General features: G+C 42.5%; 2 protein-coding genes across 2 annotated transcripts; one reads left to right on the top strand and one right to left on the bottom strand.

The window, feature by feature from the left end:
* Window positions 1–438: 438 nt before the first annotated feature.
* LOC111231494 (tyrosine-protein phosphatase non-receptor type 9-like) lies at window positions 439–11,655 on the bottom strand. Its single transcript, XM_022758601.1, has 13 exons — window positions 11,603–11,655; window positions 9,026–9,169; window positions 8,203–8,292; window positions 7,783–7,907; window positions 7,362–7,467; window positions 7,147–7,257; window positions 6,138–7,048; window positions 5,844–5,940; window positions 4,911–4,980; window positions 4,679–4,757; window positions 4,176–4,326; window positions 3,651–3,858; window positions 439–3,203 (listed from the first exon to the last, which is right to left on the bottom strand). Exons 1-13 carry the CDS (start codon window positions 11,633–11,635, stop codon window positions 2,980–2,982), a joined length of 2,349 nt encoding a protein of 782 aa, XP_022614322.1. The 5' UTR covers window positions 11,636–11,655; the 3' UTR covers window positions 439–2,979.
* Window positions 11,656–12,833: 1,178 nt separating this feature from the next.
* Window positions 12,834–27,647, top strand: polq (DNA polymerase theta). The gene is given in 35 exon segments (XM_022758465.1): window positions 12,834–12,908; window positions 13,080–13,173; window positions 13,279–13,744; window positions 13,853–14,094; window positions 14,373–14,549; window positions 14,687–14,817; window positions 14,981–15,137; window positions 15,437–15,548; window positions 15,645–15,846; window positions 15,952–16,087; window positions 16,223–16,390; window positions 16,508–16,720; window positions 16,885–17,027; window positions 17,186–17,375; window positions 17,467–17,609; window positions 17,820–18,013; window positions 18,517–18,641; window positions 19,052–19,295; window positions 19,753–21,268; window positions 21,368–22,961; window positions 23,058–23,189; window positions 23,279–23,481; window positions 23,725–23,932; window positions 24,024–24,217; window positions 24,313–24,441; window positions 24,544–24,718; window positions 24,896–25,016; window positions 25,431–25,531; window positions 25,630–25,712; window positions 25,814–25,915; window positions 26,011–26,122; window positions 26,386–26,510; window positions 26,635–26,770; window positions 26,888–26,994; window positions 27,318–27,647. Coding segments are annotated over 35 exon segments (8,364 nt in total). The 3' UTR covers window positions 27,432–27,647.
* Window positions 27,648–27,712: the final 65 nt, after the last annotated feature.

Below are 27,712 nucleotides of genomic sequence, written 5' to 3'. Positions count from 1 at the left end.
TTTTGTATGTAAAGTCATAATTTGTAAAGTTACAGCTATTGGTACTAAATAATAGCTGGAAAATAATGTGGAGTAAAAAGTACTCTGTCTGAAATGTAGTAGAATGGAAGCAGAAAGTGGCACCAAAAAAACTCAACTCACAAGTACACGTGCCTCAAATTTGAATATAAGTGCAGCACTTAGTCCACAGACTCAAAACTAAATCTACAAGCCTAAAGCTGTTTGCTTTTGTTGACCGAGGGCAGAAAAACTCACCAATACACTGAAAAAACAGCAATTCTACTTTGCGTAGTTTGAGAAAATGTTCTCCTTCCTTGCCCATCCACTATGTGTGAAAAGAATTTCCACGGAACTGAAAACATGGTGAACATGTTCATACTGCACATGCACCACTCCATTCAGTCAAAAAGAGATCGCTATAGCTTTGTACTCATTCAAGATAGTAATACCATTGCTTTAATGGGACAGCCGGGCTGACAGCATGTAAAAGGCAATAATTCAATCACGAGAACTTAAAGCACAAAAATAAACAGTAAATGAACACCAATGACAATGCACATTGCATTCTCCGTTTCTCAAAAAACAAATTAAAAATAGCATGGGGACCAAGACTCTTTTACATACACACTCTCCCATCTTGTAGCTATACATAATCTTCAGTAATGTTCCCGTGTTGCTCCAGAGTCTGTGTCCGTGGATGCAAGGCTGCACTGGTAGGTCAATGCTAGTGGGATGTTGAGGATGTGTGACAGGAAAAAATCTTTTGGGTGAGCCTGGGCCTTTGGCATTGAGGGATGCAGGGTCCACATTCACCAATAATATCCACGTCTGACAAAATTGCTTGGACACCATTACCCCAAAAACATTCAAGGCTCTCTTATCATGCTGATAAACCTTAACCCTTCTCTCTCTCTCTCTCTATATATATATATATTCTTTTTTTTAACTCATTGACACCATGCTGGATTTTTTGTGAACAGAAATGTCAGCCACTTGTCTTTTTTGCTTGTTTTTTCCTCTTGATAGCTCTTTTTTTGCGTTGTCCTTGGCATTGGGTACCAGACAGTAAGACGTTAATGTCATTGTTACTGAAGAGTTTAACAATAAGCTCTCTAAAAGCATTACCACATCACCCACCCACATCCCCTACCCCAACCCTCCCTGCCCTAGAATTGAACAGTCACAATTTGTACAAGTCAGTTCTGAAAATACAATGGCAAGTGATATTTTCCACTAAAGTTTCATTGTGAACAACAAAAAATATATTTCACTCCCCATCTGATTTGTTCAGCTTATCAAATGCAATAACTGGTTTTGTTTTCTCTGTAGCATCGTACCAACATTCACTGATTTCAATATTGTAGAAGTTTTACAAAGACATAAATATAGTAGGATACAATACAGTAAAAAATACAAAATAAAGTTGATATAGTTTTTTCTTAAATGATAATTTACCAGAGGCAAACCCAGAAACGGATCTTTGACACTAGGCAAAAAACACTAGAATTACCCCCTGAGGTCAAATGATAAAAGAATAGCCATGTCTCAAACCAGAGCTTAGTCCCGGATAACTCACTACTTTTATGTTATTGATAAGTAGTGTACTATGTACAGGACTATAGGCAAAATGTGGGTGTCCTGTGTGGCACATAGTCAGTGTGTACTATGCAAGTGCACTAGTTTTTTGGGTGTTATTACTATACTAGCGAGACATTAAGCTAAGGAAAACTTGAAGGCACAATTATCTGAGGCAGAATATGCCTCGAGAATCAAACACAACAGTTGTGGTATCAAGGGAGCAAGATTCAAACAAGGAAAGAACAAAAGGGTAAATAAAACAGTTTACAGTTTCAGGTATGGTTTAGGTCTGAGAACGACGAGGCAGTGAATCAAGTTAAGGCCAAATTACTTAAGATCGTCCACCATTCAGAACTCTCCAACAGTAAAAATGATGTTAGACCTGACAAATCACACAGATTTGCATTACGATATCAGTTTTTATACCAGAACTCTTTTCAATATTTTGTCATAGCCTGGCTCGCTACATAGATATTTCTTCTCAAGGTTAGGTCAATTATATTAAACGGCTTTTTTTTTGCTCTTCTTTCAGAGGTTGTTATAATGCACACTAATGTATAAATGTATGTTACAAGAATATACATGGGCTTCAGTCTATAATATTTCACTAAGGAGTACATCCAAGCATTCAAGGTGAGGACTTTGGCTTTGAAAAGTTAGTCTACATATGCACAAATATGAAACACATGTAGAAAATGCACCATAGAAAAAAAGGACATGGAAAATAAAAGTAAAAACAGAAATGGACTAAATGGCTCACACACTGATCAACTATCACTTATGGCCACATGCTCACACAGAACCATTTCCTCTCAAACAAAATGAGAACACAAAGCAAAAAAAAAAAAAGTTTTCAAGTTTCACCTTTTCATACCCCTCACATTTTATCTGCGATCACAGAGTTGTTCAGGGTTGAAAAGGAACAAGAAATACAAAGAGGAAAAAAGAGTAGGGTTTGGAGGGCTTCAAGGGGTAAAGTTCAAGTTTGTCATTCCTCATGTGCAAGTCAATATAAAAATGCTACAACTCTTACAACGCTCTTGTCAACAAGACAGGTTCAGGGCAGGCCAAGTTCCCCTGTAGTTTGCTAAATAAAAAGGGGCTCGGAAATTGGCAGGACAGCTTGCTTAATCAGTGATGCAACGTACAGTCTCCACTCCCTGTATTTTTTTCCGGAGCTCTTCACCTCCTCCGTCTATCTACTCATGTAAAGGAAGAGCAACTGTGGGAGTCCGTGTCGTTACATCAAGAGCCAAAACAAGATCTCCATCCTTTTTCTCTTCTTCGGCAGAAGAGTCATCTTTCTCCTCTACTCTGAAATGTCATTCCTCAGTCTTTCGTCCCTATTACTTCGGTTTAGGTTGGCTATCCCATTTGTCTAGTTATGCCTCCATGTGTCCCTCACTCGCTGTCTGTCTCTAGGTCTGAATCAGACCACTGCACTGGGCTCAGTTTCCCATGGCGCTGGGCATACTCAATGACTGCTGTGTAGCAGAAGTAGTACTGGTCCCAGGTCTGGATGCTGAAAGCCCTCTGTGTACGCATCCGCCGCACCGTCTGACGGACATCTATTGTGCCAATGTCCTCCAGCCGGGACAGGCAGATATCCAGTGTACAGAATGTGCCTATATAGAGAGCAGGGAAGAAGAGCAAGGTAGAGAGGTTACATAAGGAAGACTTACAACAACAAACAAGCAACAGGGGAAAACTGAATGAGTTCTTACCCTCCTAGTCTATGTGTCAGGTAAACCTATATAGTTCTGAGATCAATTTTTTCCTTCAGAGCTGTATGATTTCTTAGTAGCACAGGCTCAAAAACATGTTGGAGCCACTAACCCACCTTAAACAACATTCTCAGTGGCTAAATGCGTCTTGCCAAATTTTCCATTTATTTTAACAGTTACTCCATCTCTAGATTCTGTCTGTATAACAAGAAAGGACTATATAACTCAAAGGGAAGGTGGAGTAAAGCGCATCTAAGACAGTAGATAACTAAATGGATAGTAAAAAGAACATTTGAGCTGAACTTGACGCATTCAACAACATTTCACACCCTTTAATATTGTGTTTACCTGTGCGGCCAATGCCAGCACTGCAGTGCACAACCACAGGGGGGCCTCCTGGAGGCCCCGTCCAGCTGGATCCCAGGCTCTGAACTGCAGCCTCCCTCCTTTGAAGTACATGTTCACGGAAGTCCAGCATAGCAGAAGCACTCTTGGGCACCCCGAAATCTGGCCAGCTGACATAGAGGTAGTGGCACACCTCCCGTCTCTCTCCAGACTAACAAAAGGTCGGACAGGTTCATAGAAGAAGAATAGAGCTAGACTTTAGGCTCATTCCTTTCAACTGGCATGTATGAGCCTGTGGGACAGTTTTCATGCCAAGTATTCTTGGCAGATCGCATGAAATCTTGCAAAGATTCCACCAAGAAAAGCAATCCCACAATCTAAAGTCTTCACAGTCATATCAAGTTATCTTTAGTTCAATTTTAAATACGTCTAGAGCCATCAAAGATACTCTGAGGTACATTTTATTATCTTAGATTAACAGACCTAGTTTAAGAATTTTCAGGTACTAACATGGTCACCATTATTTACCTGTGTGTTGTAGAGTTCAAGATGGGAGAGTTTGAAGTCCTGGAACACCTGGACATGTGTGTTCCTGACCAAGAAGTATCCGTGCTGTTCGGTCCTGCCCTCCTCAAGAGGCCAGTACTGACCACACTTGACACGTCCACGCTCCACGACCCTGAGACACACAACACAAATCACAACCTTTTAATCTCATCATCACCCCATCATGTTATTGCTTATTCTATGCAAACACTCTTTGTGCATCTCTAAAGCTAGACAGACACTGTGCGTTTTTTTTGTTAATCTTGTACGTAGTGTTAACTCACACTACACGTTTTTTACCTGCCTTTCTGCAAAGTCAGAACCTTTACCTTCTATGTCCACACTGTACGGATCATCTGAGCGACTATAACATGTCTCATGAATCTGATTTAACCAATTAAGGGTTAAATCAGACTTAATCCGTACAGTGCCTGCCCGGCTCAATTCATAATACACTCCTGAAATCAGAGGTGAATAAGCCTCACCTGGTGGTCATGACAATGATAAGTACCATCTGTTCCCACACCATACGCCAGAAGTCACCAAAAGTTTTTGGCAAAGGACCTGAGGGACACAGAAGTCAGTCAGATCGTGGTAACACCACATTGTTCCCTGCTATGGTTTAAGGAGAACTGAGTGGGGTTGGAGAAGAAAAAGTGTAATGTGCATGAAGGACTATATAAAGATAATTAAGAGTTTGTTTCAACAGCTGCTCACCCTGAGTTGCGATGTAAGCGTTGCTCCTCTTGTACCCATCCATGAAACTGGCATTAATGTAATCGGATGTCTGCAAAAACACACAGCAGAGATGTGGTGAGACTCGCTGCTAGATGTTAGGACTCAACATTAGTCTTATTAGTGGGGCTGACATATGTTTACATCACTATAGCTTTGACTTCTCTGTAAAATTACATTTTATGCCCACCACTTACTTGCAGTAAATGGTTAAACATTTAGATTGGAGTCACGCAAAAATGCCACTATATACAATGCATTATGAATCCAAAGCGGGTCCAGTCATTCTTTAACTTAATGAGATTCATTCATTTGCCAACCTCAACATTTGCTCTACAGCCAAATAACCTTTTTAATTCTTCTAAAGGATTTTTTACAACATGGGTCTTATATTTATAGTTTTAGCTATTATAACACAGTGCTCATTTTACAAAAATAAGATCCAGGTTGCCAAAAACAGGCCTTTCCTTTTAACCACATAAAAGCCACTGTGTATAATACTGCCAGTGGCTCCACTTTCCAATCACACATATCAGATGCAGCAGACAAGCACAGGTGAAAACATAATAAACAACAGACCCAATTGCTGACACACAAATGTTAGTCTTGTAATCTAATGTAACTGCTAACGCAACATCAAATCCACATTTATGTCTACAGCCAATCCTTTGCTGATCACTTCAGTGCTGACCATTAATTACTTATGAAAAAATATGCAACATATAACATTATAGTTTAACACATTATTTTTGTGTGAAAGTGAATATGACTGATGTTGGCAACTCTGTCACATAATTTAGCAGCAAACATTTATAAAATCACCTATCATCAACAAAGTCATTAAGGAATATTTGTCAAACATATGCATGAAATAATTCTAGGAGAAAAATTGAAGTTTAATTAATCAACTATTACCTCATCCTCATCATCAGACAGCTGGCAGAGTCGAACTCGTGACTGGTCCAGGCAGAGAACATCACTGTACCTGTTCTTAATCTGATTGGATAATTTCCTGTAAAAGCAGAATTGATTTCAATGTGAAGAAACATGACAGACTGAAATACTGGGCTGATGTATTCAAATCCGTCACATAATTTTCCCTTTACCTTGTTAGTGAGAGAGAAAACAAAGGAAGATACCAGTAGAAAGACAGAAGCACAAAGAAAAAAAAAGGAGCCAGGTGGATAGAATATATTTTCTATCTCTTACTTGGAGTAGTCAAAGGTGCCTGCTGGTGGCTCCTTGCGGATCTCCTCGTACTCCTGATAGATTCCTTTTTTCTTCTTCCTCTTCACATGCTCCACCAGCTCATGCACTGTCATGCCTCCCTGCTCTGGCATGTGAACAGACACTTCCATGCAGCGGTCCTCCTCATCAGGACCCCACGATGAAGACAGGGGCGGGGATTGAGAGGAAGGCTGGTGGGGTGGACGAGGCAAAGATTTCTGGGGCAACGGAGGTACCCCTTCCTCCTCCTCACCCTCCTCCTCGTCCTCCTCTTTGACACCCTCATTCTGAGATTCATGGGCAGAGTCTGTTGTCTTGCCATACACCGCATCCCCATCACCCTTCTGGGAAAGCGGTGTGTCGGGAGGTGTGTCTGACTGGGGAGGAGCTTGGCGGCCACGACCATTCATATTAGCATTGAGGCCGGAGCCACTAACAGCCATGTTGGCTTCGCTCACAGCTGAGCCGTTCCAGTGTTGGTGGTTCCCCTGCGGCCTGTTTGCAGCAGAATGTGGGCTCTGCTGGTACTGGCCTGGGCCTCGAGTCCTGCCCTCCACCACACCGCAGTGGTTGTGTGGGTTAGCATTGCTATCATCGTAACAGTTAGAGTTGGCCACAGCTAGCTCAGGACCTAACTGCGTATTTATATGGGTATGGGACAGTGTAGCGCCTGCGCTTGTGTTGCTACACTCCAAGCTGTAAGAGCGTAGCAGGCTTCCCACACAGTCATGTGTGTCATGTTCTTGTGTGTCACCCTGAACAGTGTTTGTGTGAATGTTAACACAGGACTGGATCCAAGCAACGTGGCTATACTGGGATGTCCCACCCAGGTGCTCAGGAAGCGAGGAGACTGGGATGTGACTGGCCAACTCATGAGCTTTCACCGTGCACACCTGGTGATTGCAGAATGAAGAAAACACGATTCAAACAACAAATAACGAACACATTACATATTATGACATAACCCCCTAATAAAAACAGACACACATACCCTTTCTCTCAGCTTCTCACGCACAAAGAGGCGGAGGACTGCAAAAGGCGCCCGAAACCAAAGAGGTGATGACACAATGAAGACACATTTTAGACGGGCTGGAAATGCTCCCTGGGAAATACAAGCATCAGACAGACAAAATGATGAAAATGTTTTTAATTTCCAAGAGACAGTTTTAACACCAAAAACCAACAGAGGATGATCTGGATATTTACCTTGAGCAAATTGAGGATCTTGACACAGAGCTCATAGTCAAAATTGCCATAGCTGGAGTTGGTCATGTCGTAGATAAATATGAGCCCGTCTCTTTGAGTTTGTACACTGGGGAGAAATCAAGAAGATTTTTCAATTAAAAACAGAAGAGGCTTGCCATAAGAATAATTTTATAATTTTTATAATAACACATGCTGGGAAAAAATAAATTGGCGAAAAACTCTATCTGAGATCCTGACACCACTAATTAGTAGCAAGTAGTAAAAAATTGGAACTAGAAGACAAAGACTAAAATAGCAACAGAAAATGAGAGAATTTAACAATGAAGGACAGAGAGGAACAGGTGTACCACAACACCAAAGTAAAGTGCAGAAGAGAGAGAAAAAAATTTGTTTATACAAATGGTTATAGTTCGGACATCACCTCTCTATGGCTTTGTCCAGCTGATAGATGATGGCCTGAAGCACAGCTTTGTGGGTGGTGACGTCTGGCCGATGGAGACGAGCCGTGAAGAGCGCTAGAGCAGCACCCTTTGCATCACGGCCCGGCTGGTAGGGACATTAACAGGCCATCTCATACACCAATGCAAATTCACTCTGCTTCCAGGCTATGATATCTGACAGTTCAAATATACTTTCAATGATATAAAGTCAAAACAAATCAATTTTTACTTGTCGTAATCATAATCCATAAGGAGACACACAAGCATACATGTCCACACTGACAAACACACAACCTTTTCCTCAATGAAGAGTATGTGCATCATTTTCTTTGTATCCAGGGATGTAATTGCTAAATGAAGTTCCTATGTGTGAAGTGGCCAATAATAACTTCACTACTCACCAGGACTGTAAATTTGCCACTCAGCAGCTCAGAGCGTAGGGGCTCCTCGTCAGGGTTGATATTGATGATGCCCTCTTTGATTCTTGTGTTCTAATGTTGATACATGATGGCAAAGGTGGGGGAGAAAGAATGCAAGCATTAGCTTGCAGCTAAGGTAGCATGCAAACACATTTATCAGCACCAGACATCATAAACTTTAATTCTGTCATTGTTTATTATTACTCTGTGGTCTGGCAGACCCTTTTATTTCTATCCCAGTCTGTGCCTTAAGGAGTAATGCCATTTTGTCCCACCATAGCATACAGTAACACCACTGAGTGCAGCCTCAAAAAATTACAGCACCTAACACAGAATTAGCAAAAATATAAAACAGCTTTGCATGATAGTATTTGTTGCTGAGATTTTACATTGGGTTTCATTAGATCGTCATGATTATTTTGAACGTAAAATATTGAGTCATGTAGTATACTACTAATGTAATATCTTAGTAATTGTGACCTAAATCTTTTTATATACTTTAGAAAACTTTATTTAAAAAAGATCCCTATGAGGATTGCTGCCAAGCAACTGCATTGATCTGTCTGATTCCTTCTATTTTGGTATAAACTTGTGTGTGTATTGAGTACACCTGCAAATAAGCCTGGATCTTACTTGGAGGTGCAGAAACTTTTTGCAGACTGAAATGTAATTGTTATACTACTCAGAAAAAGTGCAATTGGATATTTCCCCCAAATTCTTTAGCTCTAATTAAGTGCTGCATTGCCATGTTGATAATAGAAAAATAGTTGTATCAGTTGTGTCACCAATCAAAGCACTGCTGTACCTTGTATGCTTGGAAGAGGTCGATGGCTCTGGAGACGTCAAATTTGCGGGCCATAAGAAACTTTACAGCGGTAGGTTGGGAGACGAGCCCAGCACTGTGAGGTTGCTCCCTGCTACGCACCTCACTCAGGAACTCCTCCACAGCCTGGACAGACGTGAGGGGGAAGATGAAGAAAAAAGGTGAGGTGTCAGTGTGTGAGGAGAGATTAAAGCAGAAAAACTGGAGGGGGACAACCAAAGGAGCAGAGACTGTTGAAAACACACATAAAAACTTGGAATTTAGGGAGGAGAACAGGGGTGACAACTGGCATGACAAAGATGAGACACAAAACTGAGCCCCCTCAGCTTTGTAGTTCTTTCCCTGCCAAAGTCACAATAATTTTGATACAGATGGCAGCAGCAGGCTGTGCTCCTCGAAGATGGAGTGGATGAGAGCACTCATATGCCAGGAGACAACAGTCAGCCTGTTTCCACCCAAGTGGGCTGCATCTGTCCTCTAAATTTGAAACCAGCAAGAGGAGAGTACATGAATGGGTACAACAGATTACTTCATTAGCTATGTACAAACCCTGAATCTACTCTCTCATAGGACAAAGAATAAAAAGTGGATGCCAAGTGAAGAATTAATCCAAATACAGGGCTTTCCTATGAGTTGTTTGGCAGACTTGGTAAATCACCCACATTCTGATGCATCTCATGATCAGTTTTGTTATTAGATGACGGGCTAAACAATAGTCACATTCATTCAATACATAACATTTGCTGTGTAAACTAGCAACTTCACTCCCTTTTTCCTGAATGTGAAATAAATAGATAGATAGATAGATAGATAGATAGATAGATAGATAGATAGATAGATAGATAGATAGATAATGTTATAATATCAGCAGAGGTGGTCTTAAATGTGATGTGAATAAACACTATAGGAATATATCATCAGGACAGTCACACAGGCGCTCACACAGAAATTTTGATTATTTATCCAGTTACAAAAACTGGATTCTGTGAAAGATTTGTGACTCTCAGACTTACATAGCCAGAACTAAATGCCAAGAATGTACTTGACTCAATGCTGTGACAGGACACATATTGTAATAATTGCGTACACATACACATTCAATAAATCTAACCAATACCTAGTCCTGGCATTTAAAATCAAGGCAAGAGAAGCAAAGGAATCACATCAGACACAAATGCCAACCTCTAAAGGTACACTGCCTGATTTAGTGTCACTGACACCACCTAAGTTGGCATTGTACATTTTTTATCATGCAACAATTATTTTATCAAGTAATTGTGGGTTTTGACAGGATCATCCTTTGCAAGTTTTGTTACTGCACCACAAACCCCCTATTTAAATGATGATCACGTTTAAATTTTCGCTTTTGGGGCAAGGCACGTCTGGGAGGATACGTTTAAATCACACCTTTATATCATAAGAAATCTGGATACCGGTATATACACTGTATATTGCCACCAGTGACAGAACATCAGCACCAGGGTATGGCTGCTAGCCTTGGTAGGATTATACAAGGCAAGGCAACAAGTCGCCGATCTCAACAGCGAGCAAACACCACAAACATTATGTACTCCAAGTGTCCTCAGGGCAGTTAATCGTTTGACGTTACTGGGTCTGGTAAAGTGATGGTTAGCCATCAAGAAAGAAACCAACAAATCTGGGAAGCAATGCGAGCGCGTCCCGTTACTTAGCTTACTTATCAGTTAACCTTGTGAATGCTTGATTAAGATAAAACAAGTAGCCATAAAACGAAGCTGTCACCACAATCGCGGTGTGACATTTGATATTTGCTATCAGTGTCAGGCCCACCCCTTTACTAGAAAGTGATGGCAACAACAATGCTAGGAACAGGAGGATCACTTCTGTGAATTCGCGACCGTAAATCTGATAGACAGGACACTGCTAGCTAGTGGGCTCATAGCAAACACTCGCGTTGTGCGATGAGACTCATGATCTTGGTCTGTCTTCACTGTGTCATGATGCATAACGACAACTGACAATTAAGTGAATCATTGGTTAGTCATTTTTGACCTTCACACTTGGTGCAATATATTTTTTAACGTCTGGCAAGATAGCTGTCGAGGAAATTCCCTGCAAGTCAACAATAGCTATTAGCATTAGCTAGCGGCTAGGTTACATGTGGTGGCTGGATGGCTAACGGTAGCGTTAAAGACACTAGAAGCACTATGTATGAGGCTAATCGCTCGTATGGATGCAACACTAGTTAACATAGGCGATATGAACATATCTATGTGGTCCATGTAAAATTGGGTTATTGATTGAACGAGTATTCGTGATACACAGCCGGTTAAGTGGTCCCTACTACTAGCTACTAGCAAACGCCATCATGCTAACACACATGCTAACTGCTGTCAGTCACACCGGAGCCAGGGTGCGAACGGGCCAGCGCTGTTGACTAGACACACATCGTTCCCGGTTACAGTCACCATGACAAAATATATGGAAAAATCGCCAGTTAGAGAAGAAACTGAATGTGACATGTGTAAACACTGAATATGATGGGGGTATAAGGGAAAAAGTCCGTCAAGAGACCCTTACCAGCTGCTCCTGAGCTGTCAGGGCTTCCGCCATCTTGAAGCCTCCGCAACGTCGCAGCGGGCGCGCCCACCAGCCGCTCGCTCACTTGCTCACGCCAGAGACAGGGACCGAGGCCCCGCCCACACCCAATCACTTTACCACACACCCATCAAAACTGTATTTATCAATACAGTTTACCACATCAAAACCTGTTTATATCAGTACACTTTACTATACACTGCTCAAAACAAGTATCATCGCAGTTTAGTACCTACAGTTTGTGAAAAATATTTTTTTCTACTGACAGTGGCAAACTGATTGCAAAAAAATGTATCAATACATTCTACCACAGACGATACATTTTTTACCATTCACATAAACAGAATTTATGACTATATTTTACTACTGACTGTTTACCACTGACATTTGAGTTAAAAATATGCATTTGATAAGATAGTTTTACTACAAACAACAATAAACCTAACTTAAACTATATTTATCAATCAATTTTAACTACTACTACAAACTGTATTTGCCATTCAGAGTTCATAAACTGATTTTACCAAAGACAGTTAAAATTGAGTTGTATTTATAAATACAGTATTTTTTTTAATACTGATTGTTCATGAACTATTTTCTATACAGTTTACCATAACAGTTCATAAACTGTATTATATTTTACTGTGGATCGCTGATAAACTCTATAAACCATACATTTTACCACAGACAATTCAGACATCAGATATCCAATTATTAGACAATGTTTGTTTCATTCAACCATAAACGGTTAATTTAAATCATTTTATTCATTCAAGTATTTCATCGAAAGACAGTCTATTTAGTATTATTAGAAGTATTATTAATATCAGTATTACTATTAGTTGCAGCAGCAGCAGCAGCAGCAGCAGTAGTAGTAATAATAGTAGTAGTAGTACGTAGTAGTAGTAACGGATAGGAACTTTCGTATTCGAGCATTTATTCCGTCGAACTGTTTTTGTGAAACACCAGGGCGGTACTCTGGCGGTTCTTTTGATTTCTGATTTACTCAGCGCTGCTCAACAGGAAGAAAATATTTATACGTAGCGACATAAATAAGTAATTCTACGGCAACGCTTGTTTTGGCTTAACCGCTGACCTTTGATAAACATTGTTAAATAGAATTTATAAACTCGTGTCAAGAGAGAAATCAATGTCATGTTAATTACCATCCAGCCACTCACACGTTTGTTGAAAGCAGTAAAGCCTCATCAGTATGAGCACTTCGGGTCCTCCTCTGAGACAGAAAAGCTACATGGGGCAGCACCAGATCAAGAAGAAAAAAAAGTAAGTTTAAGTGTCACTTCAATTATAATGTTGGCTGATTTAGAAGAATTATGACCAGATTCCTTTTTCCAGGAGACCTCTTCAAATCTTTTTAACATTTCTATTTGTGAACAGCAGTTTTACCCGTGATGAACGTATATTTTTGTCTGAGCACAGCTTTCAAGCTCCTGCTGAGCCACTGGATGAAGATGGACTGTTGCAGAAAACCCGTTATCTGTCAGACAAAACTAACAGATCAGAAAACATAGGCAGAGAAAGCCTCATGGTGAGTGAGACAGCATGAGAGAAAGTTTTTGTTAACTCTTTTTTCTCTTCCACACATAAGATAGATCACAAATGACCTGTACTGTTTTCTTATTTGTCTTAGGGTGGAGGAGCAGTGTTCCCGCTGGGAGAATCCACATTAGCTCTTGATGAAGAGATGCTGCAGGTGCTGGATGCTGTCGACCCTGTAAAGCCTGCAGCTAACAATGCTTGTCTACCGACAGTAAACAGAGACACACAGGAAAAGCCAGCAGTATCATCAGCTGCCTTTGTCCCTTTGCCACGGTCTCTTGCAACAGTTCCACACAATAAGAGGGAGGGTGACAGAACACCTGTTCAAGCCACAGGCCGAGGAGCCCACCGAGCCCCCAGCACCCAGGAGAGAGTCTGTTGGCTTAGCAGTGATGGTAAGAGACCAGGATGGACAGCCGACTGCAAAGACCTCGCTCAGAAGCTTCTCTTCAGCGAGGATTCGGAGGAAGCGGAGCGTGCTCAGAGGGGTCCAGAAAGCGGCTGCATTAATGGGCCACCATGTCAAGAAATAAAAACCAGTCAGCAAGCCGGCAGCTCCAACAAGTGATTCTGAACTTCCACATTATTGCCTAGTTTTTCTTTTGTTTCATTAATCTTCTGTACTTTTCTGTGACCAAATGCTTCTCTCTCTCTCTCTCTGTGTTTCAGCAGGCAGAAGCGTTCATCCGGAACAAAGGGTTCTCCTCTTGGCAAAGAGGAAAGTGGATCAAGTAAAAATGCCGACCCACCTCTTGATGCACGCAGAGACTATATCCTTTTCAGCCCCACACGTCTCGCAGCTGCCATGAAGAGGGCCAAGCTCCAGCAGTCATTTCAGAATCAGTCCACCTCTGTGCTCACAGTCCCCACTGGATTAGAGCTCAGTTCTCTTAGTGACACTTTACCTCAGCCAGGTGAAGTATATTAAGCACAGTCATTAAACCTTCCCCTAGGCTGATATTTTGTTCCCTTTGTTCTTATTTCTGTATGTGTTATTGAGCAACAAATGTTCACACCTTCTATATGTCATGATTTCATGTCCATGTATACTCAGTCCGATTTGAACTGAAATACATTTATATTTTAAATTAAAGAGTGTCCCCAGTATAGACCCTGATATCAGTGTTCAACTGCCTCCAGTCTGATTTAATGCCATATGTAAAAGGAGTATGTTATGTGTGCTCTACTGTAGGCATTGCCTTATGTGCTCCCTTGGAGCAAGCTGAAAAGCTGCTGTTATCCAGTTGGGGTTTGCCAAAACCTGTCCTGGAACGCTACCAGAAACACGGAGTGACTCACATGTTTGAGTGGCAGGCTCAGTGCCTCACTGTTGGACAGGTGCTGCAGGGATGTAACTTGGTATACTCTGGTAAGAAAATGAATACAACAAGAAAGTGAGTCAAGGAGTCAATCATTGTCAATTGTACAAGTATCATTTTTGCAACATTTTTGCTTTTATTCCTCTGTTGTAGCTCCTTTTCAACTTTTATTTTCCTTCTTTTTCAGCCCCCACCAGTGCTGGAAAAACTCTGGTGTCAGAGCTGCTGATGTTGAAGCGTGTGTTGGAGACCAAAAGAAAAGCTCTTTTCATTTTGCCTTTTGTCTCTGTGGCCAAAGAGAAGATGCACTATCTTCAGGTGAGAGGGAAGTGGGCAGAAGGATACAATGAAGTTCTTATGGACTCTGTGTGTGTGTGCGTGTGTGCGTGCGTGTGTGCGTGCGTGCGTGCGTGCGTGCGTGCGTGCGTGCGTACGCGCATGCCTATCTCCATCTAACAGACTTGTGTCTCTGCACCTGTAGAGTGTATTTGAAGAGGCAGGAGTTCGTGTGGAGGGATATATGGGCAGCACTTCAGCTGCAGGGGGGTTCACGGCGCTGGATGTGGCTGTTTGCACCATAGAAAAAGCCAACTCTCTGATTAACAGACTCATTGAAGAAGACAGTATGGGTCTACTAGGTAATACATTTGTTGTAATTATGTGTAAAGCCAAAAAAACAGGTACACAGATGTTTTGATAATCAATTAATCGTTCTAGTCATTTAAATTTCCGAGTTTCTGAAGTGTGAGGATTTGCTCTTTTCCCTTGGAGTTATAAAACTGTAACTTGAGTATCTCTGGATGTGGGACTGGGACCAAACAAGTAATTTGAAAACTTCATCTTGAGTTCTTGGGAAGTGTGATTTGTATTTTTCACTATTTTCTGACATTCTATTGAGAAAATAATTGTTGAAAGTGTGTTATTTTTGTGCTACTAGGTATGGTGGTGGTGGATGAGTTGCACATGGTAGGGGATTCTGGAAGAGGATATCTGCTAGAGCTGCTCTTAACCAAAATCCGCTACATAGCACAGAAGCAGAGCACCACAGGGTCTGTTCGTCTGTCTATACCTTTGTCTTGATGTGCAGTGTTTCAAAAATCCTGTTAATAAGTTAGTAAGTCTGTTTTTTACATTTCTTTCTACAGGTCTCTGTCTAATGGTGTACAGATAATAGGTATGAGTGCCACCTTGCCTAACCTCTCCCTCCTGGCCAGCTGGTTAGGTGCAGAGCTTTACCAGACAGACTACAGACCTGTACCCCTGCAGGAGCATCTCAAAGTGGGCTGCAACATCTACGACAAGAGCCTCTCTGTGGTCCGGCCGTTCACTCCTGTGCTCCACATAAAGGTAATATAGATAGAGAGATCATCCAGTGTGTGTGTAATCTAACTGATGCCTATTTTCTCATCAGCAGTAATATAATCTCGTGCTATAATCTTTGCTGCTTAAAAGGGTGATGACGACCACATAGTGAGCTTGTGTTATGAGACAGTGAGAGATGGCCACTCTGTGCTGCTGTTCTGCCCCTCGAAGAACTGGTGTGAGAAACTGGCCGATAGTATCGCTAGAGAATTCTACAACCTCAGACGTACTGGTTTGTGAAATTTGAAAATGTATTCAAATAAAACAAAGTACCATCAGCACATATTGCATTTAATAGTGAGGTGATGTAAAACTGTTGCTTATTTTAAAGATAGCTTATGTTGCAGTGTGTTAAGTTTAGACTGTGGTGTTTGTCTTTCCGATCGTCAAGGTGACACCGGCCCACAGCCAGTGTGTCTGAATCAGGAGGCACTAGTGGACGTTATAGCCCAGTTGAGACGAACTCCTGCTGGGCTAGACCCCATCCTCCAGCGAACTGTGCCGTGGGGGGTGGCCTTCCACCATGCAGGTGAGTACCCTCGCATAACCCCTTAACCACAACAAACTGTGGACTGAATGTTAGGATCCTTGTTATCCTCTGTGTCAACAAGACGGAGGTTGTCTATGTTTCATACTTTCCGTGTAGGTCTGACATTTGATGAACGCGATGTGTTGGAGGGAGCTTTTCGTCAAGGCATGGTCAGAGTCCTGGCTGCCACCTCCACTCTCTCTTCAGGAGTTAACCTCCCTGCCCGCAGGGTCATCATTCGAACCCCTACCTTCAACGGACACTTGTTGGACCCACTCACGTACAAACAGATGGCTGGACGAGCAGGGAGAAAAGGAGTAGACACTACAGGTATGGAGAGAGGAGGGGGACAAAGAAAATGGTAAAGAGATGGGGAGAAGATGAAAAACATGATCAGCGGTCTTATATGAATGATCGAGCTTGTATCATTTGAAAACTTAATCAAAAACAGTTCTCTTCCTTGGTATCATGTCATTTTATTGTTCCCCTTCCAGGTGAAAGTGTGTTGGTTTGTAAGGAGGCAGAGCGTCAGAAAGGTATTAGTCTCCTTAACGGTGCTCTTCAGCCAATCAACAGTTGCCTGGTGAGAAGGGAAGGGGAAGGTGTCACCACTAGCATGCTGAGAGCCATCCTGGAGGTATGATTGACATTTAAATAAACATGCAGAAATGAACTACAGTCTGGATGTAGGTAATTTCCTGCTTATAGAATAGTTGTGTTGTGTTTGTTTACTCACAGTGACAAAAAAACAATCCCTTGTTTCCTGCCCCTAATTCATATTATCCCAAATCACAGATCATTGTCGGAGGTGTAGCCAGCACTCCACAGGATGTGAGGTTGTATGCTTCCTGCTCTCTACTGGCTGCCAGCATGAAATGTGACAGCAAACACAAATCAAATGAGCCCAACAACAAAGGGGCTATTGAGGCCTGTGTCGAATGGCTGATGGAGAATGAATTTATTAGCATCCAGAAGGACGGACAAGGTACTGCCACATTTGGCACAGTGCTATCTAATTATGTAATATGTATATTACTATAACTACTGTGTATCCTGTGACGTCTCTGCAGATCCAGAGGAACGGTACTGTCCCACTCAGCTTGGTGCTGCCACCCTGTCCTCCTCCCTCTCCCCTCCTGAGGCTCTAGGAATATTTGCAGACCTCCAGCGTGCCATGAAGGGCTTTGTACTGGAAAATGATTTGCACATTCTCTACCTGGTACACATGCACATATCTTGCATTATAACAACAACAACAACAACAACAATAGTTTTCTGTCAACTTTATTCACCTCCTGTTTTCCCTGAACCCTAACTAAATCTTAATTCTAGCTTTTAACGAAAAAAGGTCTCCTCCTCAAACTTACGAAATCCAGACCAGTCCTCACAAGCATAGTAATACGAAATTCTGTGTCGAAACTCTCCTCAGATCACCCCATTGTACGCAGAGTGGACTACCATAGACTGGTATCAGTTCTTCTGTCTGTGGGAACAGCTCTCATCATCGATGAAGAGAGTGGCAGAGATGGTGGGCGTCCAGGAAGGATTTCTCGCACGGTCTGTCAGCGGCAAACTTGTTGCCAAGACAGAAAAGCAGCGTAGACAGATGGCAATTCATAAACGGTAAAGGACGTATTTATGTTAGTTACACAAGCTATTTGTACTGTACATCAGTGTTGGCTATTACTCCTTCTCATCTGTTATTGAATTTTCCAAAATATCAACAATATGTGGCTTGGAAAAATGTTTAGTACTAAATTACAGCCATGCTTACACACTTCTGCATGCTATACACCGACGGTATACAAGGTGGCGCAAAAATAAGGCTTAAATAATATAATTCGGTGCAACATAATAGCTCTTCAATCAAGGTACCGCAGTGAAGAATACAGTTTTGGATAATTGTGATAACCAAATTCTGAACATTATATTTTATATGTACAGTTATTGATAACTATTACAGTATTTTACTCAGATGCTTGTGCTATTGTGTCCACCTTCCTGAATGCACATCGATGCACAACACTGTGGCCCTTAGAACAAACAAGAACAAATAAAGTTTTAGAAATGTCTGGATCACATGGGGCTTTTATACTTTCCATCATTTCATTGTTATCACTCTCCAGGTTTTTCACCACGCTTGTACTACAGGATCTGGTGAACGAGGTGCCTTTGGGAACAGTGGCATCTAAATACAACTGCAATCGTGGACAGTTACAGTCTCTGCAGCAGTCTGCTTCTACCTATGCAGGTACATGCTTAGGAGTGTTGCTGAGTAACCTGATGCATGAAGAAGCAGGAGCACTTTAGAATGATGTGTATACAGACTTCATTGCATTAGCTGATGTTTCAGCACCTATAGGCTTTCTTAAGAGCCATGCATCCATCATTCATAAGTGCTCACGCTTCTTGCATCATGTTACTGTGAGAAGGTTCACGAGGTACTGGTGTAATTTAGACTCAGTGGGCATATGCTTAAATGTGTTTGTCTGAATTTCAATCTATATCATATAAATGATGGTGCTTATTATCAGTGACTGATGCAGACACAGTAAGAAAGAGAACTAGAGCCAAAAAGCAAGACATTAGTTATTAAATGAGTTTAAATCACATGCTCAGTTGTGCACCTTCCAGAAACAGTAACTTTCTGCTATCCCTCAGGTATGGTAACGGTGTTCTGCAAACGTCTGGGCTGGCACAACATGGAGCTGCTGTTGTCTCAGTACCAGACCAGGCTGAGCTTTGGAGTCCAGAGGGAGCTGGTCGACCTGGTCAGGGTTTCACTCTTGAATGCAACACGAGCCAGAGCACTCTACGCACAAGGGCTCTGTACTGTTGCTGAACTAGCCAGGGCTACTGTGGCTGATGTGGAGAAAGCCTTAAGGAACGCAGTCCCATTTAAGAGGTAGGTGTGTGTATGTTCCTGTAAAATATAAATGCATGTGTTGTGACTAAAAACTAGACCCCTTAATACTTGGTAAAATATACCATCTTATTGAAAGGTCAGAATGTTGGAAATGTTAAAAAGTAGGTTGATGGGCTCTATGATGAGAGGCACATTTAACCATCCAACCCATCCTGGGCGATAATTATATCATAACAATGAACAATTCAAGAAGAACCCAATGAACTGAGGGCTACAGAGACTGAATTACATTGGATATATCAAGTATATAAAAAAATCTAATATATACTCATAAATAAATACCCTTTTTACTATTAAATATACACCAACTTCCTCTGTTGTGAAGAAGTCAAAGAGATAGAAGCAGGCACAGTCCTTTAAACGTCACTTAGACTAACCTAATCTCCCTGAAACATGAGCCCAAATGTAATGTCAGTGGTGCACTGTCTGTCCTCAGCTCTAAACGTGCGGTGGATGAGAGTGAGATGGAGGCAGCTGAGAGACGGAGCCTTCGCTGTGTCTGGGTGACTGGTGGACGGGCCCTGACGGAACAGGAAGCAGCCACTGAAATAGTTTCTGAGGCAAGGCTGCTCCTTCAGGAAGACCTGGCCCGGCTAGGAGTTCAGTGGGACCCAACAACACTTCCTCCTGGGGCTCCTGCTGTGAACAGCTGTGACAACCGTCATAGCAGTGACACAGAAACCTCATCCGTCTCATATCTCAGTTCACCTGAAGCACAGACAGAAAACACTAGAGACCACCAAGAGGGAGACAGGCTCAAGAAAAGCAAGGGCAGAGTTACTGACAGACATAGAGAGGAGGGTGAGGAGGAATGTAAGAGTGAGAAAATGGTGGCTGAAAGAAAAAAGGATAAACCAGACGGTGATGCCAGGAGAGAGCAAGGAAAGTCCAAACCTGCTGAGAAGGAAGGGGGAAAACGTTTGGAGGTGCACAGAAAGGAAGACAGGGCTGACCCAGAAATCGCACAAACAGATAATGTGGTGCCAGTGGAAAGTGGCAAAGAAACAGAGATGACAGAGACAAATAAAAAGCTGTCCATGGCAAATGAAACAAAAAATTGGTCAGAGAAAGAAGGGGAAGAGCGCAAAAAATCAGAGGAGAAAGGAGTCAAGAAAAGTGACAGTACAGTCTCAGCCAGACCAGGGGGTCAACAAGCCAAACGGCCCCATCCTGAAAGGAGCCTGACACAGGAACTGGCTGAGATTGTATCCAGCCCTCTGCCTCAATCGCTGCCACATCCTCAGCCCTCACCTCCTCCAATGCCGCCCCCACGCTTCAGAGCCCTGATGCCCCGGGTAGAACAACAACAAAGTGTTTCCACAAGGACTTTAAAAGGAGATGGTAACAAAGGGGTTGCTGCCTCACCTGTGCAGCCAGGTAGACTGAAGCACTCACGAGCCCTAAGCAAAGTCCTGCACTCGATACAAACTGATAAATGTCTACAAGACAGTGTAGCGAGTGCACAGGCATCCCACCCGGGAGCAACAGTTTCTGCTCCTACAAATGCAGACACATTAAATTCCCTTCCGTCTGTTTCTCCTGCCTCAGTTCCCTTATACTCTCCTGAAGCCAAGCGAAGAAGGATAGAGGACAGAGGGGTAGATAAGTTCTCATCTCCCGAGCTGTACGCAGGAGATGAGAGAGATGAAGAAGCTGGGGGAGACATTAAAAAGGGAGAAGAGAGTTTTGGTGACAGCTTTGAATTGGACACTCAGACAGAAAGAATCATTGTTCAACATGCATACCAAGACAGAGACGGGAATGATGGAGGAATGAATCAGGTGGTAGAAACAGAAGAGATAAAAGAGGGGGAAATGGTAGACACAGGCATAGAGCGGGAAGACGACACAGATGAGGGGAAAAATGGACCTGCCCCACACAATGCCTGTCCTAGATTCAATATCTCTCTCACAGATAGCCAGATGGAGCTCATCCTTAACACCAGCCACCAGGTGACTGACCAGAATCATCAGTTATGCATGGATTGCAAATAAGAAATACTGTATAATCAAATGATTTGCCTCTTTAATGATACACTGCTGTTTTCACAGGTTTCCCCTGGTCCCGGTGGTGGTGATAACGTGGATGAAGACAAAAACGAAGGTGGTGGTGGTGATGATAATGAAGCCCTCGATGCCAATCAGGTTGCTTCTGAGAGTCCTAACAGAAGCAGTAGCTTCCTGTTCGACAGCCTGTACGACAGCTCTCTGCTCGCTGGTCTGAGCCCACAACAGATCCTTGATCAGTCTGATGAAGAGGAATCTGAGTGCCATCTCCCATCAACCCAGGAGCGACGACGCAGTGAGCTTCTTGCCAACCAGGATGCAGAAAAGCAGGAGGCGATCCAATGGGGCGAGTCCTCCTTCAACCTGTCAGAGTGGGGCGACTCGCTGTTTGTGGGCGAGCATTTTCTGGAGAGGCAGAGCTTGCTCAGACATTCAGAGAGAACGCGACACGAGCAAGAAGCCCGCCATTGTCAAGCGCAGCAACCCGACGCAGACCATGCTCTGCCTGAGGAACGGCTGTCAAATTCACCTTCTGAACCCTGTCAGATACAGCCACAGCCTGACTGTATTGTAACTCCGAATGAGCGTGACAAGGACACAGCTAAGCAGTTCACTAATGGTCAAAATAAGAATAAACCAGGTGGGAGACAGGGAAGGATAAACAAAGAGGGTGAAAGTGGAAATCAGGTCGAGGAGGAAAAGGAAGCAAAAATGAATGTTCTATTGCCAGATAATGTGCCTCAAAGTACTGTTCATTGCAGCCCCGGTTTACAAGAGATCTTTGACCGTTGGCCTAGTATGTCTGACCAGTCCTGGCACAACACTACAACAGGCCACACAGCTACTCAAACACACACTACACACACTGCTGCTGCAAACACAGTGGATGCTCCTGATCTACCTCAGACTTTAATGCAAGTGAGCAGAAAAAGGGGAAAGGTAAATGTGCAATCTGCTGCTGCCGAGAGTGACTCTCAACCAGAACAACCCCCAACACATGACACTGAGAATGTAAGAGAGAGGCCCGGATCCGCTGGTGACCTTATTCCCCCCACCCCGGAAACGCCACCTGTCACACCCAGAATAAAACTGACCACCTCCTCGGTCCAGTCGCCCCTCACCACCCGGCCACTTAACCAGTCAACTCCCTCAACACTTCCTCCACGTAAATCAACTGCCCCAAAATGTCGTAAATCTCACCCAGGAAACAGTAATCATCTATCAGAGGCTGCCGACACTGAACAGCCTGATTCTATGCCTGATTGGAGCCGCAAACACCAGCTAAGGCATCCAAAGACTCTACCTGAATCAGAGCCGAAGTCTGTTCCGTGCTCAAGTTCAAAAACCAAACCTCCTCGACACTGTGCTTCTCCATCCTCTCCCCGGCCGAAGCCTCCCTCTGATACTGAATCGCCCGTGACTGACGAAGGCTTCACTCTTCAGCTGTCCCAGGATTCATCACTCTGTTCCAGCAACTCTGGGACCTTCTCCATCGTAGATGTGGCAAGTGAGAGGCGCCTCTTTGACACTTTCATTAAAGAGTGGAAAACAAAGGAACGGTACTCTCTGGCTTTGGCCTGTGAAAGGAGGGAGCACAGACAGCAGCCTGAGGGGGAGATAGGAGGGAAACACACAAGAGGTAACCACAGAAGTGACTTTAACCTACAGTAAAATGTGATGCATGATGAATGCAGTCTCCTCACCCATGCATGTGTTATCTGTGCAGCCTCAACAGCTCATCAGAAGCTCAACAGGACTGATGGTTTTCCAGTAAGAGACAGTGATGGACTGGTGTTGATTGGACTGTCTGTCTGCTGGGGAGCAAGAGATGCATACTACATATCTCTGCAGCAAGAGCAGAGCAAAGGTATCGACACACACACATACACATATACACACTTGCAAGCACACAATCGAAAAAGAAAATACTAATTCAGCTCGTCTTTTCACCCTCAGGCTTGAGCGCCAGTCTGGCTCCTCCTCCACTGGATGGTGATTTGCCAGTAAGTGAGAGGCTGGGGCAGGTGAAGGCCTGTCTGAGCAGGCCATTGGCTGGTCTTAAAGGGGATGTGATTGTCACGTATGACATTATCCAAGTGTACAAGACGCTAGTCCTGAGCTGTGGCATCAGCTTGGAGGGCAGCTGTGAAGACCCCAAGGTAAGTGCACACAGTTACATCTTTATCCATCTTTGTACTCAAAGTGCATACAGCAACAAGTGACATGAGATTATAATAAACAAAATACAAGAACATTCAACACAGACAAACATACACACAGATAATATTAATGGCAAAATCCTTTTTAAAATTATCTTCCTAAAAGCCTCTATTTTGATAAAATATGAGAAACAAACTTGAACCTGCAGCAAAATAACTCTCTTTCTTTAATGTTTACCGTAGGTGGCGTGCTGGCTGGTGGACCCTGGCAGTGAGGAGAGGACTCTACCCAACATGGTGACCGTCTACTGTCCCGAAGAATTACCTCTGCTGGATGGACTTGGGAATGCGCATGCACACTGTCCTCGTGTCAGGGCAGCGACCAAGAGTGTGCTTGTACACGCTGTCATGAACCATCTCACCAGCCTGCTGGAGAAAGACGGCATGCTTGGTAAAAAAAAAAAAGAGTGCACAATCAGTCAGTCGTGTAGTATTGTAGCAGCAGGAAGAACCGTGTTTAATGTTTTGTATGCATGTGTCAGATTTATTCAGGAGCGTTGAGATGCCCTCCCAGGTATGTTTGGCTCTGTTGGAATTGAATGGATTGGGCTTCAGTGTTAGAGAGTGTGAGAGACAAAAACATGTAATGCAGGCCAAACTCACAGCGCTGGAATCTCAGGCGTACAACCTGGCTGGACACAGCTTCTCCCTCACCAGTATCGACGACATTGCTCAGGTTCTATGCATCTCCTTCACTACTTCACAGCCATGTTTTTGAGCCAAATTCCAAATTTAGTCGTAGTTACAGTTCTCCAAACCTGTATATGCTAGGTGTTGTTCTTGGAGCTCCACCTGCCTCCAAATGGTGATGTGGGGGGATCAAAAAGTAAGAAGACTCTGGGCTATACCAGGAGAGGTGGTGGCAGAGTACGGCTTGGAAAACAGTTCAGTACCACCAAGGTAAAACTACTTTGCTGCAATCAAAAAATTACACAGTTTTTATATCTCACTGGAGGTGAAATATCCACTATGTTTAAACTGAAATTGAAATAATGTTGGCAGGACGTGCTGGAGAAACTTTGCCCCATGCACCCGTTGCCAGGTGTGATTCTGGAGTGGAGACGGATCACTAACGCCTTGACTAAAGTGGTGTTCCCCCTGCAGAGGGAGAAGCAACACCACCCTACACTGGCCATGGACAGAATATACCCCATCGCCCAGACACACACAGCCACAGGTAAAACACACACATACACAGATACAAGGTGATACTACACTCACCTGTTCTTACCATATGTAATGTATTTCATGTAGCCGCACCTTGATGTTATCGGTAAATTCATACTGTCGTGCAATATGATCTCATTTGAAGTAAACATACTGCATGCAGTGACCGAGCTCATTCTGTTGTTAGGTAGAGTGAGCTTCACTGAGCCCAACATACAGAATGTCCCCAAAGACTTTGAGATCTACATGCCCACAGTGGTGGGGGAGAGCCCTCCCTCACAAAACGGCCAAATGACCACCAAAGCAGGGTAGGTATGACCTATGAGCCGGTGGTTCTCAAAGCGGAGGGTTGGGACACAGTAAAATGCAAAATGTTTAATATCATTAAACAATATAAATGAACTGTTGTTCCAATCATAACCACCTCACTCATAATGTCCCACTCTAGTGGATAAATATCTAATAACTAATATCTAATCTACTTCACAATGAAATCAAGTGAATTTAGTTGCACTTTTAGTCTATATAAATACTCCAATATTATTTTACTCCATATACTCCAATGTTTTTTTTATTATTATTATTATTATTATTATAAAGTATTCTACCTTTGAGTTGATGCATGTAAACACTACATCTGTATTTGAAGTTACACTAACAAGTAGTAGGATTGTTAGGACTAGATGGTTTATCATAATAATGCTTTTACTCTTCTGTTGCAGAAAGAAGAGACGTTCTGTGGTTCCCTCAGTTACAGCTGGAGCTGCAGAACAAGGCCCAGCCTTCTCCGTCAGCATGAGACATGCTTTTGTACCCTTTTCAGGTTACTGTGATGAGACACTTATTTTGTGTGGGTGATCACCTTCTCTGTCTATAACTTTGTCTCAGACTGTTGCCCTGTCTTTTCGCACTGTACTGCAGGTGGGATGATATTAGCAGCTGATTATTCCCAGCTGGAGTTGAGAGTATTGGCTCACCTGTCCAAAGATCAGCGACTTCTACAGGTCGGTGGCTTATAGATATGAATGAATAGCAATAAAAAATATTGTATATCAAACATTAATAAACAGGTAAAGAAATGATGAAACCTCTGCGTGTTCACCAGGTGCTGAATGGAGGAGCAGACGTGTTTCGTTGCATCGCTGCTGAGTGGAAAAGTGTCGACCCAGAGACTGTGAAAGACAACCTCAGACAACAGGCAAAACAGGTACAGCTATGCAGGAAACAGACAATGACATGGACATGTATGTGCCTTTTCATTGGGAAGCTGACCAGTGTGTCCATGTATGTAACTCTTTGCAGATTTGCTATGGCATTATCTACGGGATGGGAGCCAAGTCTTTGGGGGAGCAAATGGGAGTGGAGGAGAATGATGCGGCCTGCTACATAGAGAGCTTCAAGGCCAGATACAAAGGTACACACATTTCCATTTCTGCTAGAATTATACAACTAGTTGTTAGGAAGGAATGTCTTTCATATCCTGTTTGTTTTTTTTTGTTGACATTTTGTTTTTCTGATGATATCAAAATATTGAGTATATATACATGTAAAGTTTTCCACAAATATTTAAACAGATAGCGGACAGAACAATTGAATTAGGGGCCGCATAAGTTCAGTTGTGTTACATTTCCACTCAAAAGACATTTAACTTCCATATCCTGTCTTCTTGTGTTTCAGGGATTAATGCTTTTCTTAAAGAAACAGTGAAGAATTGTATCAAGAGTGGCTATGTTCAGACTCTGATGGGCCGTAGGAGATACCTACCTGGAATCACTAACACCAATACGCACATCAAAGCCCATGTAAGTTTGATAGACCATCACAACTTGACAGAATTGATTTGTAACCTGTGAAATGTAAATTTCATTTTTCATTTATTCCATTTTTCATAACATCAGTGTGTTTCTGTCTTCCTCCCTCACTCAGGCTGAGCGCCAGGCAGTGAACACGACCGTGCAGGGCTCAGCAGCAGACATCGTCAAACTTGCCACTGTGAACATCCAGAAGCAACTGCGAAAAACATTTCCTGCTGCTCCACTGTCTCACCAGCACACACGCTCAGGTGACACACACTCAACGCTCATTCACCAATCAAACATCACATACAGTTACCTGCTGTATCACTTTGTATCACTGAATGTTTCACCTGCTGATAATTGCAACGCTGTCTGTTGTACAGCCAGGAATCAGTGCAGGGCTGGGACGTCTCAGCTGAGAGGAGCCTACTTTGTCCTGCAGCTGCATGATGAACTCATCTATGAAACCACAGAGGAAGATCTCATACAGGTATGAGCATTATTTGTCAATTTCTCCGTAGGTCTACTTTCCTGCTTACAAGTTCCAATATTGAAGATATTTATCTGAATATCCTTATTAGGAAAATATATGGTTGAAATATATATTAATAACTATCACTTAAAGCTAAAACGAAAGAGAGCCATACTCAATTAATAATGAACCTGATGCCAACAACAAAAAAAAAAGATTTTTGCATGGCTTTTTTCTTTAATGCACTGTATTTCCTGCACATTTTTTTTGGCACACATGGAAAAACAGGAAAACACTATATGTATACATCATTTTTTGTCTCTCACCCAAACCCCTCTCAGGTTGCTCAGATAGTCAAGAGGGAGATGGAGTCAGCAGTAAAACTCTATGTAAAGCTTAAGGCCAAAGTCAAGGTGGGACCCAGCTGGGGGAACCTGCAGGATCTGGATCTATAACGTGACTATTTTAATGTTTGATGCCATAATCAAATTCCATGTAGTTACTGCTTTAAGTTCTATGATATGTAAATACTATAATTTGTATAAAAATTAATATTTTTAATCAATACATTGACAATGATGAAATATAAAATAAACCCACAGTCAATGATTGCTCTATGAGCTGTAAATTAACTACTGAATGGATTTATAATTCTATTTTATGATGTACAGTGTCACAAATTATACATTTTTGTGAAAGAAAAAATCAAATTGTATTTATTGATATCTCAATACTT

The sequence above is a fragment of the Seriola dumerili genome, unplaced genomic scaffold (assembly GCF_002260705.1).
Source record: "Seriola dumerili isolate Sdu_G_001 unplaced genomic scaffold, Sdu_1.0 BDQW01000301.1, whole genome shotgun sequence".
Classification (NCBI taxonomy): domain Eukaryota; kingdom Metazoa; phylum Chordata; class Actinopteri; order Carangiformes; family Carangidae; genus Seriola; species Seriola dumerili.
Note: the sequence above shows the minus strand (reverse complement) of the source record. Positions and strands in the feature narration are given on the sequence as shown.